Source organism: Neopsephotus bourkii, unplaced genomic scaffold (genome assembly GCF_033783945.1).
Source record: "Neopsephotus bourkii isolate Nb327-2 ecotype Australia unplaced genomic scaffold, CSIRO-AGI_Nbou_v1 NB_330, whole genome shotgun sequence".
NCBI classification, from domain to species: Eukaryota; Metazoa; Chordata; class Aves; order Psittaciformes; family Psittacidae; genus Neopsephotus; species Neopsephotus bourkii.
This window is the reverse complement of record NW_026900838.1, coordinates 1934567-1947387: the sequence shown is the minus strand read 5'-3', so window position 1 is coordinate 1947387 and position 12821 is coordinate 1934567. Positions and strand designations below refer to the sequence as shown.

At 39.6% G+C, this 12821-nt stretch overlaps 1 protein-coding gene across 1 annotated transcript in view; it reads left to right on the top strand.

Annotated features, from left to right (window-relative positions):
* ZNF451 (zinc finger protein 451) overlaps positions 1 to 12821 on the top strand; it is a 33880-nt gene extending 21059 nt beyond the window's left edge. Inside the window, exons 13-15 of the mRNA XM_061347858.1 lie at positions 301 to 487; positions 9382 to 9456; positions 11656 to 12821. Of these exons, the coding sequence (XP_061203842.1) occupies positions 301 to 487; positions 9382 to 9456; positions 11656 to 11708 (315 nt within the window). The 3' untranslated portion in view covers positions 11709 to 12821. The remainder of the gene's footprint in view (positions 1 to 300; positions 488 to 9381; positions 9457 to 11655) is intronic.

Genomic DNA, 12821 nt, shown 5'->3' with positions numbered 1-12821 from the left:
ACAGGTGATCTATGTGGAGCAGATTCTGAAATGCTGCTCTCTAGGAATTTTTTCCATATTCCATCTGTACTGTTCTGCTAGCCATTTCCTGTATCTATTGTCGTATGTATAGAATAAATACAATGTCAGGCTATTGAAATGATGCCTTTCACAGTGGTATAATGTGCATTGGACCATAAAAGTGGAGGTAAGTTGCTGTAGAAAGCTTTCCTATGAAGATGTGTCTTACAAAAAGCTCGCCAAACCCCACAAGGTAAAAACATGATCTCGGTTCAGCGGTTGTCATTTGTTTCCATATAGGCTGGTCGTCTGGATGAGCACCTGCCCAAGCAAATTCCTTTCACTATTCTTTCTGGAGACAAAAGCTTCCTGGAACTGGAAACTCAATTTAAGATGACTCAGCGGCCAGCTCGCATCCTAAATCCCCACCATATTGAAGGAGACAAGATGTATGCCTTGCTAAACAGCATTTCTGATACCACAAAAGGTAGAAAGTAAACATTAAACACAATCTTTCCAGTTGGTAGTTCTTTCCAATAAAAGACTTGAACGCTTCATGTTGTAGCACAAGCTGTTGCTTTGATTCTTGTATTGTACCGGTATTTCAACGAAATACATATCAGAAAAAAACAATTTTCTTGGGGCAAGCTTTGAAAGCAGACTTAATTAAGCATTTTTGTTCAACATAATGACTGTCCTTGCCTTATTCTTTATTATAGCAGGACACAAATAGTTATTTCAGCCTAAAAACTCCTTTCTAGTTAAATGGAAGGTGTTTAGTGCACTCTTGTGTGCGTATTTGTCAATTTGTACTAAAATCTGCTTTGCTTGGTTTGTTCTGGGTCTGAAACAAATGTGAATCCTTTTGGAGGTAAAACATCAGTGCAAACTTTTATGTTTTCTGGAATGGCATGCTACAATGATTACACTGGTTTTACATAGGATAATCAAAATGGTTTGAGCTAGCTCATTTTCATGCAAAGGATACTAGAGCTGAGATGAGTTTTAATAATTCTCAGTATTTTAAAACACCTTGAAGTAAAGGTTTCCTAGAAAACAGTCTGGCATTTCTCTGTAGACACAGTGCTTTTCCTGGTTTCTTGTGGTTTTGGGTCTTTAAATTGAGTGCATGTTACAGAAGATTGAATTAGCCCTAAGCTGCTTTCACAAAAATACACTGCTAGTCTTGATGCAGGTGTATGAGAGCTATCATATGGTGCTGCTGTCCTACCAGGAAGACTGGAGTGGAGTGTTAGCGCTGAATGGTGAATTGACATCAATCAATTAAAGTGAAAAATATAGAACACTTAAATGGTTTCCTAAGGTAAAAAAAAAAAAAAAGATCTGTGGGGGACTGAAATTGATTTATCGGCTTCTGATACAGAAAAGGTCCTGATAGTGTTTTCTGGTCACCCCAATCATTCTCTGGTCTAGATTTTCCAGCTGCATTATGGAGATGTGATTCCCAGCCAGAAGCAGCCATACCAGTAAAATTTCTTGGCATATTGAATTACAGAACTGTAACTTCCACTAATGGAGTTCATTTTGCTCAAGGGGGAAGACGACTTTTCTCTGCAGTTATCCATAAAGCTACACATGGAATTATTGCATTCCCACTGCGAATGTTTTCTTTGTAGAGCATATTGAAATTCTTAGATTGATAGATTTCTTTGATTGTAATCATAGCTATAATTGTATATTAATGTGGGAGGCTGGTTTTGCTTCAGGACCTTTGCATATTTTCGGAAGGAAGAGTCGGAAAAGAGATGGAACTTGCAAGCAGTCAGTTTAAGTCAATTTAGCTGCAAGTCAGTTTAGCTGTAGGGGCTTCCTTTCTTGTGCAGTTTGTTGTGTGATTTAACAATGCCAGATGGTGAGGAGAGGGGGGATGACTCTTTTGCTATGCAAGGGTACTCCAGCTCCCTACCTGGGTAGTTTGTCAGTATAGCTTTATTTGCCAGGGTACGCTGGCTCAGAGGTGGTGACTTTGGTCTGTTTTCTGTGTATAATTTATACTGCAGTAATTATTTTAATATTGGTTTTGCTTTCAGAAGATTCCTAATTTAACCCATCTTTTGATGTCCTTTACTATGTTAATATTTAATTTACTGTTAGGGTGATGGGCACTACTGTGAGGCCCCAGAACTTAAGTTGCTGTTGTGCATCCCACTTAAGTTATGCAGGGGCTTGTTATTAAAAATACTTTGAGTTGGAAAGTGATGGAGTTGTGCATGAGTCCCTTGGCTGTTGGTATTCCCTGGCAAATTGTAAGGAACAGAACTGTCTTGAGCCATCCTTGTTCCTGTTCTCCAGTCAGTGTCAATAGGGGGAGACCCAACAGTGAGAGCTGCCTTTGTCCTCTTCCTGTATTAAACCAGGATGTTAGAAAATTCAGTTTTGCTAACAGGCCTATGGTTGCTATATAGTGGGATGATGTTACCAAAAGCCTGTGAAGTTTTCAAGAGATAAAGCTACCACATAAGACACACTTCACTGTGTGGTTCAGCAGCACCAGCAAGCATTTGTAAGTCTTAGTGTGGCAAGGCCAGTATTGGCGGTCTGAGATGGAAAGTGCAGTATATCACAGGCTGGTTTAGCCTGTTGTCCTTTTACAGAAATGCAGCTGAATATAATTAAATACAAATAAGACTTGCTTGCTTTGTGACTTTCTCAAGCCTATAGCTATTATCCTGGGTGAAGAAATAAGTGAGAAACAGTTACAACAGAAAATTGTGTTGAAAAATGTAAGGCAGTTGTTGGTACTGGATAAGCTGCAAAATGAAAAAGCTGTTTCCCTGAATCGCCTTCACCGAGCTGTCATTAGCTTGTGAGCAGCTGGGTTGTGTTTGAATTGTGGGACTATCTGGCACTTACACCTTGTGAACCATTTTATTGTGTCAGCAGAGCTGCTGTAGGAAGAGTGGTACATGCACTCATTTTAGAATAGATAGATAAAGTTCCTGCATATGCTGCAATAGGTTATCAGCTGTATGTTACCTTAGGAGACCATTGGCTGTAGTGGATGCATGAATTTCCTTTGAGGTATGAAAAGAGTAGGCAAGATATTTATTCTTATTTGCTCTCTTCTGCTGCTAAACCTGAGTTTATAAATACAAGGGTTTTTTTATGTTGAAAGCACAACACTTGATTGGAGATACATGCATGTTGATCAAGTGGCTCGAGAAGGGTAGAAGAGTTTTCAATGTGTCCTTTTGTAATTCCTTTGCAAAGAAGAGTTTGTCGTATGCAGGAAAACACCATTATTCCCTTATGTCTTTGCACTTGATATCTAGTCATGATAGTACTGCTACAGCTTATACTTGAGTGCTGGATGATGTTGAGGGCAAAGCCGATGGTAGGTTATGGGGCATCAGACCGATCCTGACACAGACAGGAACACCACGACTTCTTGATTCACAAGAGTGATTTTTGTGTAAGTGGGTGGTTTTAGCTTACCTATATTTCTCACAGTCATATTCAAATGACGTCCTTTAATGCCTGAGCTCTTAAGTAAAACAGACTTTTTTTAATAATAAGAGGACCAAATCTTTTTTAACATTTCTTTTCCTTTCTTTTAGAGCTATGCTGCCTCATGAGACTGACAAAATCAGTGGTGTAGTGGTGTACTATGTTGTCTGGCAAACAACCAACTACACTTTTTTCACTTACTGTCCTATGAAGTTTGTTTCCACTGTGCTCAAGTGGATTTGTCAGCCTGCATCTTAAATATGCTACTATTGCCTGAAGTGTTTAAATACTACTGAATGCAGCTTCTATTAGAGTTTATATTTGAAAGAGCAGTATTTTAGTTTGTCTCAATGAATGCTGCTAAGTTTTCCAGCTCCCACTGTCCCCCAAAGCTTTTGATCTACATACAACCAACAAAAGAATTTAAGAGAAGTTCAAGGATTCATTTACAGAAGACCCTGAGAATAATTCCTAGCTTTCTCAGTAGTCAAGTTTTTGTGGGTGTTGAGGTCCAATATGAATACCACATCTGACCATATGGTGGCCACAGTCTATTGCAGTAGGGAGAGATAGGAAAGTTACCTTTGAGGTGTGACCTTGTGTTTAGCTACAACAGGAAGCTATTACTGGCTTTGGTATGTCAGTGGCATCTCTTGTGTGCATCTTTGAACATATGTATATGCCCTAGGGAGAAAACAGTGTATTAAAAACTAAGATAATGAGTCTGAACAAGAATTGTAGCCAAGTGGATGAACTTGAAAGACCTCCCCCACTCAGATCACACAAAAAAATCTTCAAGGTTTAGTTTAAATTGGATGTGAATTTGAGAGGTGTCTTAAGATGAAGGTTAAATGAAAGTCTGAATGACCATCATGATATTCATGGTATTGGCTTGAATGAACAGGTGAGTGGGCATCTGTACAGAGAGATGCATACAGTGAAGCTTTAGTTTGCCTGGAGGAAGAGAGGTCTTATGTATTTGTGACCACTCAGCAGGGAGTAGCTGTACTTGCATTTACAGATGATGTTACCTAAATGAAGAAACAGGAGATTAGAGCAGTAAGTACTGGGGAGAAGTATGTAAGAAGGATCCTGCTTTGACTGTTGAAGAAGGAATAAAAGAAAGGATTTTGGAAGCCACAAACTGTATTTTAAAGGCAGTATGATCACATATACTGAATGTGATTGCTGCTGGAGGTAAGGATGCGGTACTCATCTTGAGGTTTTGGCTAAGTAGTTACTAGGATCCTTAATGAGGTAACTTTAATGGTGTCCTTAAGGTAAAGTAGAACTAAAACTTCATGAATCAGCTGTAAAAGGAAAAGATCCAGTGGTTGGAGAGACGGTGAGTTAAGTGTGATATTAACGTACATTGGGATAGGAAGGAGGCAGATGAGATTGGGAGTTACTGAAAAGGAGAGTTGTAGGAGAGAGAAGTGATGGTGTGAGACCGCACACTGAAGTATGTAGTCAGGTCTTAAGAGCTTGCATGGCAGGGAAGAGGACTAAGGCTGGGGAAGGGAAATCCAGTCTAGTGAGACAGAGGAACTGGCAATCCTGATGGAAATTAAGGGGATGGTGGTGACCTGGGAGGCTGCAAGAACAATCTGTGACATAGGTGGGGAATTACACTGAGCCATTTGGGCAGCTAATCCAAATTCAAGCTGTGGCGCTTTGATGCCAGGACAGTGGGTGGCGCTTGCATGCTGTGGAAGTTTACCAGCCTCTTGCCAGAGAGGATTTCTATGAGAGACTCATGAAAAGGAAAAAATCACTCTATTTACTCCCATCTATAGGGTTCATCTTTCTGATCTGAGTTGTATGTTCATCCAGAATTTGCTTTCCTGTTTTCTTTTTTTGTTCCTCCAGCAGGAATTTGGCAATATGGGAGGACAGTAGTGGGCAGGAGGATTTCTTTGAGAGAATATGTACAGTCAGAGTTTCTTAGCTGTTGTTTATTTAACAAAATGTACCAGAGAAGAGGCCATATCTTAAGATTTCTTGGTGGAGCAACTTGGCAATTGCTTTTTCTCTGACCCCAGAGGAGTTGGGAGCTACAGAATGTGCTGAGTATGTTAACAAGAGAGACAGAAAATGCCCAGTTTCTCCAGATTAAACATTCTTATTTAGGCTTCATCATCAGAAGGTGCCAGCAGTACCAGCAGTATATGCTGATGAAGTGTGGGCTGGACGAGGAAGCTGTGAGGTGGATTGAAAACTTGCTGAATGGCCAGAACATGGTGATGAGTGGCATGAAGCCCAGCTGGAGGCCAGTAACCAGCTGTGTACCCCATGGGTCAGTACTGGGTCTGATGCTGTTTAATGTCTTCACTGATGGCCTAGGTGGTGGAGCAGCGTGTACCCTCAGCAGGTTTGCTGAGGACACAATCCTGAGCAGCAGCTGGTACACCAAAGGATTGTGCTGCCATCCAGAAGAACTCTGGGGAGAAATTGGATGACAGGAACCTCATGAAGTTCAACAAGGAGAAGTGCGGAGTCCTGCACCCGGAATGGAACAACCCCTGGCACCGGAGGTCAGCCAGCTGGAAAACAGCTTTGCAGAAAAGGACCTGGGGGTCCTGGTGGACACCAAGTTGACCAGGAGCCAACAATGTGCTCTCCTGGCTGAAAGTTTAAGTACCCTGGGCTGCACCAGGAGTACTGCTGCCAGCAGGTGGAGGGGTTGGTCTTTTCCCTCTTCTCAGCACTGGTATGGCCACAACTGACAAGTTCTGAGCTCCCCAGTACAGAGTCTGTTTGACAGTACTAAAAAACAGTCTGGACATACTCCTAGGCAGCTGGCTGTAGGTGATCCTGCTTGAGCAGGGGGCTGGACAAGAGACTTCCAGAGGTCACTGTCAACCTCAGCCATTCTGTGGTACTTGCATAGAGTATGTTCTTAACTGTTACCTATGATCTCCTTGTGAGCAGAGTTCAGTTGCAGGGTACAGACACACTGAGTAGCATTAGAACAAGCACAATGGCCTGTCCCATGTGGAAAAGCAGCCTGGTTTCAAGTCTTCTGACTTGCAAATGCATCTGTTCCATCAGTTGGCCTTTCCTTCTCTTCGGATGACAAGTGCTGAGTTCCACACTAATAGTTCTTGCAGTCTGGCCCCCAAAGAGAGCTGATTCCTTATTTGTTGGAGCATTTCCGCCTAGGAATTTTGCCTGCAGACAGTTTTTCTGCTGACTGTTAGTCTTATTCCTGATTCCCATACAGCCATATTAGAACATCTCGAAATTCTTGTCTTTACAGCTTTTGTGCCTTTAGTCTTTGCTTTGTGTAGGTTTGAGGCGGGGGGGGGGAACGGGGACGGACGACGACACTGAGGACAAGCATAACCATGTTTTTGTCGTTGGGTACGGAAAGTCTCAGTGTAATTTAAGATACTGACAAGCCTTAGTGTGAAAAGCTCCTAAATAAGATTTAGCACTTTCTTAGCCACTCAGATGTCAGAGAATTCAGTGACTGCCTTCAGGGGAAGTTGAATGTGCATTAATATAATTGGGTAGAGAGGAGAGAAGTCTTGCAAATAATGACCAGTGAAGGCAGAGTGTAGCTCATGAGACTTTTAACATGCTTCATAAACACATTGACTCCAAGCTGATTCCTTTTTTTTCTGCCTCAAACTAACAGGAAATCATCAGTATTAATTGTATTCAAGTTTCATAGTTTCTGGCAGTGGAATGGTGGTGTCTTCAGCTTGTGCTTTAAGCAAACCTGCTCTCTGTGATGTTATAACTCTCAGGCACTATTTAGTTACTGCGTATCAGGTGCAGTGATAAATCATGAGCCAGGCAGCTTGGTTTTGAAATGTTTAAGTGTTTTGCATGCCAGTTTGCATATACGTCTGTTCCAATATGAATGTGTACCGCATGTTATTACAGGGGTGTAATTGAGGTGGTGTGACTAGCAGAACATTTTAGTAAGATGAGGCCTGCATTAATACATGCAATGAATCCTAAACTTTCTTAATGAACTTGAGTAATAATTCTATCTACAAACCCTGCTTCAGCATTCGTAACTGTTCAATTGACAGTAAAGTCAGCTTAGCTGTTGATCTGCTGCATTCTGAAAAATGAGCCTCAGGTTAGCCTGTTGCCTGGGTTGGGGAAGCCAGGAGTGAGGAAATGCTGTCTCCCAACAGCGGGTCAGTGGGTTGCCATCATGGCTGCTTCTGTGGTGAATGTTCACTAGACTGTAACCAGTTCCAGGAATGCTGACTTTCTTAGTTCATGTCTGAAAGAAACTCCTGGATTTCTTTCTGCTCCTATCCTTTGCTGTTTCACCATCTATGCAAGATGCCAACCAGAATAATGCTACTTTCTGTCAAGTTGCCTTAAAAAACAAACCTTCAGAAATGTGTTTTTATTTGAAATGGTAGCAAACCAGAGACCGTTTTGTATGATTCCTTACTGCGCCTGCTCGCAAGAGCTCAGTTCTTCCATTATGCTTCTGCCAAGAAATGAATTAAAGAGAGATTGCCTCAGCTGTTATACCTCTAAACAGGTACAAAACTTTTTAGAGCATTATGGGATGTCTTTCAGGATGGAAGATTAAAAGGAGGGTTAAAAAGGGATAAACTAGTTGTGCAAAGCCTTTTCTTTGCACTTTACTTTTTTTTTTTTTTTTTGGCATTGTGTGGATTTTTCTTTCTTTTGCTTTGGAAGATGGTGTAAAAAATAGTATCTCTTCTGCCAAGAGATAGTAGGCAGCTGCGTAAAGAATTCACAGATAATCTTCCAAGTGACTGGAGAAAGACCATTTTAACTGCAGTGTATATCCACCTATTTCTGACATCCCTGTGGGCTCCTGATCTCTATTTGATACAAGGTGTTGGAGTTTGTATTCCTGGAATTGGGAAAGTCAGCAACGTTGCTGTTCTAAGAAGATATATGTGTCAGAGATTTTAAAACAAATTTTAGCAAGTGTACTTGTCGCTCTAAATACCTAACTTGGGTCATTTAAAATACACTAGTCACACAGTAATTAGATATCCATATTGAAATGTTCTTTGCTTTGTTCTAAATTTAATCAGAAGCACACTGGTGTACTAATAAATGTGGTGACTTTAAGGGAAGCACTTCTGTTGGTATGACTGTAGGAGACCTAGTTGATTGCGAATACTGTAAGACCTCATTACAGAGACCATCTCCCAGAATAGCAATAGCCTGTAGCAGGAGAATGAATACATGATGTGACTCATTGACGTGTTTTTATTTTTTAACCTGTAGTTTACTGAGACTGTTTAAAGCAAACAAAAAAACCACCTTAGATACACCGATCCCTACTAGACGCTTCCAAATAGAGCTGTCATTCTGGAGCCTTATGAAGAGCATTAAGAAAGGGAAGGATGGTGGAGTTTTGCTTGGGCTTAGCTACGATGAGTTAGCAGATTAAACTAAATGTATTGACTTTTTTTCTTCTGTGAGACTTGAACAACATCTGCTGAATTACACTACTCAGTTGAGTTGCAACAACAAAATACAGCTAAAATCATGTGTAGGCAGAGACACTATAGCACTTCTTCCCATAATTAAATCCTTGATACACTTTGTAGAAAGTAATGTTTTTTTTTTTAACTATTACAAATAAAGCAAATGCAGCAGACAGTAACAATAGCTCATACACCTATTATTTCTTGTTACCACTTTAATATACAATTGCAGCAGTCTGTCTCTAGGTTTTAGGTAGAAAAAGAAGGTAGCTGAGAAACTGTCTCTTGAATTACTGTCTTAAACTACCACTGTAATGTGTTTTTATCTTGATTTTCAGACCATGACAAGTGTACTTCTTCAAATGCAGCCTGCAGTGTTGTTACAGTAAGAGAAGTGCAAGAGTGGACTGTTACTTTTTTTTTTTTTTTATTGGAAGCAATGTGTAACTTATGCTTCATTTGTGCACTTAAGGTTCAGATAGCGAAGAGGATGAAGATCTCAAACTAACAATGAAGAGGAGCTTAGAAGAAGCAAATGAACAGGCAGGTCTGTTAACTTTTACTTTTCTGTGTTCAGGGGTACTGTTAATTATGGAAGATACAGAAACAAGAATACAGTCAGTTTTATGGCAGGGGACCTCTTAGGAATAACCTCTAAAATCTACTGGGAAATCCTGAGCAGTCACAAACACTGTGAGTTATAAATATAACAAATAATAATTTCCTAACCTCAGAAGTAGGCCACAGACTCAAAATTGATTTTATTGGTGCACCACAGGGTATTGTTCAATTAAAGACTTGTCTGAGCTCACTTTGTACCAGTTTAATGTGACTTGACTCAGAACAGAACCACTGACTAAATAGCTGAACTTCTGAGTAAGTAGTTCAGAATTAGGTATCTCAACAAAGCACTCTGGTCTCCTAAAGAGCTGTAGATTTATGCACAAGTTTGAATCACACAGCTGTCTGCTCACATCGCATCTTGCCTTATTTGAAATTGTTTCCCTCCTTTTGCTGTTGTGCTTAGTGGTGGTTCATGCAACATAGTCATTAATTTTTGGTTACAGACTACAGTGCACTTTGAAGATAATCTATTTTTCATAGGCTTGACTCTGCTCTTCAACCTGATGGAAATATAATTATCTAAAGAAAAAAACAATAATTCATACAGGGTCAAGATAAAACTGATACTGAATCTTACATTCCCAGAATATATTCAGTTACACATTTACTAGCTGTTATTAAAACGTATTCATCTATAGTACTGAAAGTCTGCTGTGCTGAGGTCCCCCTAGCACAGCGTATTGGCATCAGGTAGAGCTGTGGCATTTCATGCACACAGGACATCCCAGTTCTGATGCAGTGCTGAAGGCATTTGACCTTATGAAGCAGCCTGGCTTCATCTGTGTTCACTGCGTGGTTAGTGGCAGTTCCCTGCAATAGCAGGGTAAGAGGAAATGAAGTGGCAAAATCAACCCCAGAAAGGGGTAAGCAGGAAAAAGCACTAGCTTTTTCTGGAGGAGGAGAAAGCAAAAAGCAAGTATAGGAGGTGGAAAAAGCTCCTTCAGCAGCTCTAGGGAGTAGAGAACAATGTGGGTATTGCTGTGGAGGTAACTGCATGCCATTAGCAGCAGTCACAGTTTGAACCTTATGCTTGATTCTTGCACATGCTCAGTGGCTAACTGGCAAAATATTTTAATGGAGCAGTTGTCTGCAGGTGCCTTTCTGCTTTGTTTTGGTTTAAAAATTTCTTTTTTGCTTCTGTGACCATGTAGTACTTTGCTTTCAGAAACCAGTATTCCTTTTTATCAGTAGTACTAGATTTACGCTAAAGTCCAGGTGAATAAATACGGGTCTGCTGCCATGACACAGCATTCATTGGTACTCTTTGTTCCAAATCTAGGTCTTGGATAAAACAGCCCAGCAATAATTAAAGCTTTAATATCTGTTATGTTAATATATATAATTACTGTTTCTTCTGTTGTAAAGACAGCTTGTATCCTCCTAAAGCAGAAGATTAATAATTCAAGAATGACACTGTGTCTGAAAGCTGCCTTAATTTTTCCATTTATGCCATTGGTATTAATATTTACTGTACATACAAGCCTTAGGCTATTTAAATCGCAAACAGCAAACAATTTAGTGCCCAAAACAACCAAAATGTAGTGCAGAAACCAAGTGTCTAATATTATGAAAGGTATTTAAGAGAGGTTAACCTAAGTCAGATGCACGCACACACACACTTTTTTATGTTACAGCCCTGATCTAGACTGTTCCACTGCTTATATCTGGCCTTCCTAGCAAGACTGACAACAGTGGTGTTGATAGATACAGGAATATCTATTGACAAGGAGCTGGAATGAAAATACTGAAACCTCTCTGTTTGGTTGGTGTTTTTGTTTTAATACTTTATTTTTCTTGGTGGGTACATACGGGTTCTAATCTTGGTGTTATTTTGATCAGTAAATATGTAGTTGCGTTATACTCTTAAATTAATCATTGGGATGCCCCTAATTAATACAGTGGAAGGTTGTAGAGATTGTTGCTGTATTTTCAAGTGTTGAAAAGATTGCATAAGACAGGAGGAGGGAAAATACCTTCATTCTGTTTATGTTGTTTTGCAGTCTCCTGACATTGCCGTACAAGTTGACAGCTGTTGCCTTATGTAGTAATATTAATGTAGTTGTGTTTATAACCATTTATTGACCATAGTTTGAGGTTATATTTGGGTTTTGTATTTATACAGAGCAAGATGCAGAATTGGAAGAAGCTATCAGGAGGAGCCTTGAGGAAATGTAAATGAAGATACTTCAGTGCACTAACACCACGTCATCAGAGCTGCTTACCGAAATGGAAGCATGTTCATCTATTTCCAAAGGTTCAGAAATACCACTTCAGAACACATCTGTATCTTTCATTGTTACATTTATAATCTGGTGTCCCCTGTCATGCTGATGAACAGCTGGAGTTTATGGATATCTGCTGCAATATATTGTGTATGATAAAAAATAATTTTGTAAGTTTTTGCATATTCTGTTTCTAATGGGAGATAACTAAATCTCTCCAGTCTAGCTGTATAAGTTGTTGCCTAATTAGTAGGCTGGTCTTACTAGGTATTTTGGGGTATTTAGTTGTTCTTTTTTGTTTAAATTGGTTCTTGTATCTAATGTTTCTGTCACAAAATGTCATTGTCTTTACATTTTCATGTGGTCTTTGCAGTGGATAAAAATAGTAAACTCCAATTATCTCAGATTTGCCTAGCTAATCTTGTTATAAAGAGAAGCTTAGATCCCAGGTTTATAAATTGAACACATGGCCTAACTCTTGCCTGTGGCCAGTCTCACCTCGTGGACCATAATTTTGCCTATGTCCTGTTTGTTCTGAATGTCAGATGCAGGACCACAGGCTGTACAGTTAGCTTGTTAACTTTATTTTTATAAATGTATCTGGTTTTTCAATAACAGCGTGGTAGAGTGCTGGATTTGGTGGGTTAACGTTTGAGAGGTTCTGTGCCTATCCCTGATGTGAGGGTGGAACAACTTTTTAACAGAATAGAAGCTAAATAAACTTTCTAGTTTCTGTTTGAAACAGACATGAGAGAACTTAAGGTGACATAAAATGATATACTATCATATATATACTATGATATACTATCATTTTAGCTCCCTTCTGTTCATAAAGAGGTGGCCTTGGATAAATTAATGTAAATGTGTTAATTATTTTTGTACTGTCCTTAGTTTAAGGTGCACAATTATTTGTGTTTTAAAACTCTTATCTGTCACCTTTCTCAGTTCCTTTGTTTAAAAATATCTATGCAAGCTGTCCAGCTTTACCAGGCTATTGTATTTCAGTTAGTGATTGCTGTCAATCAGTAAGAAATCTCAATGTAATAAAATGCCAGCTTGATTATTA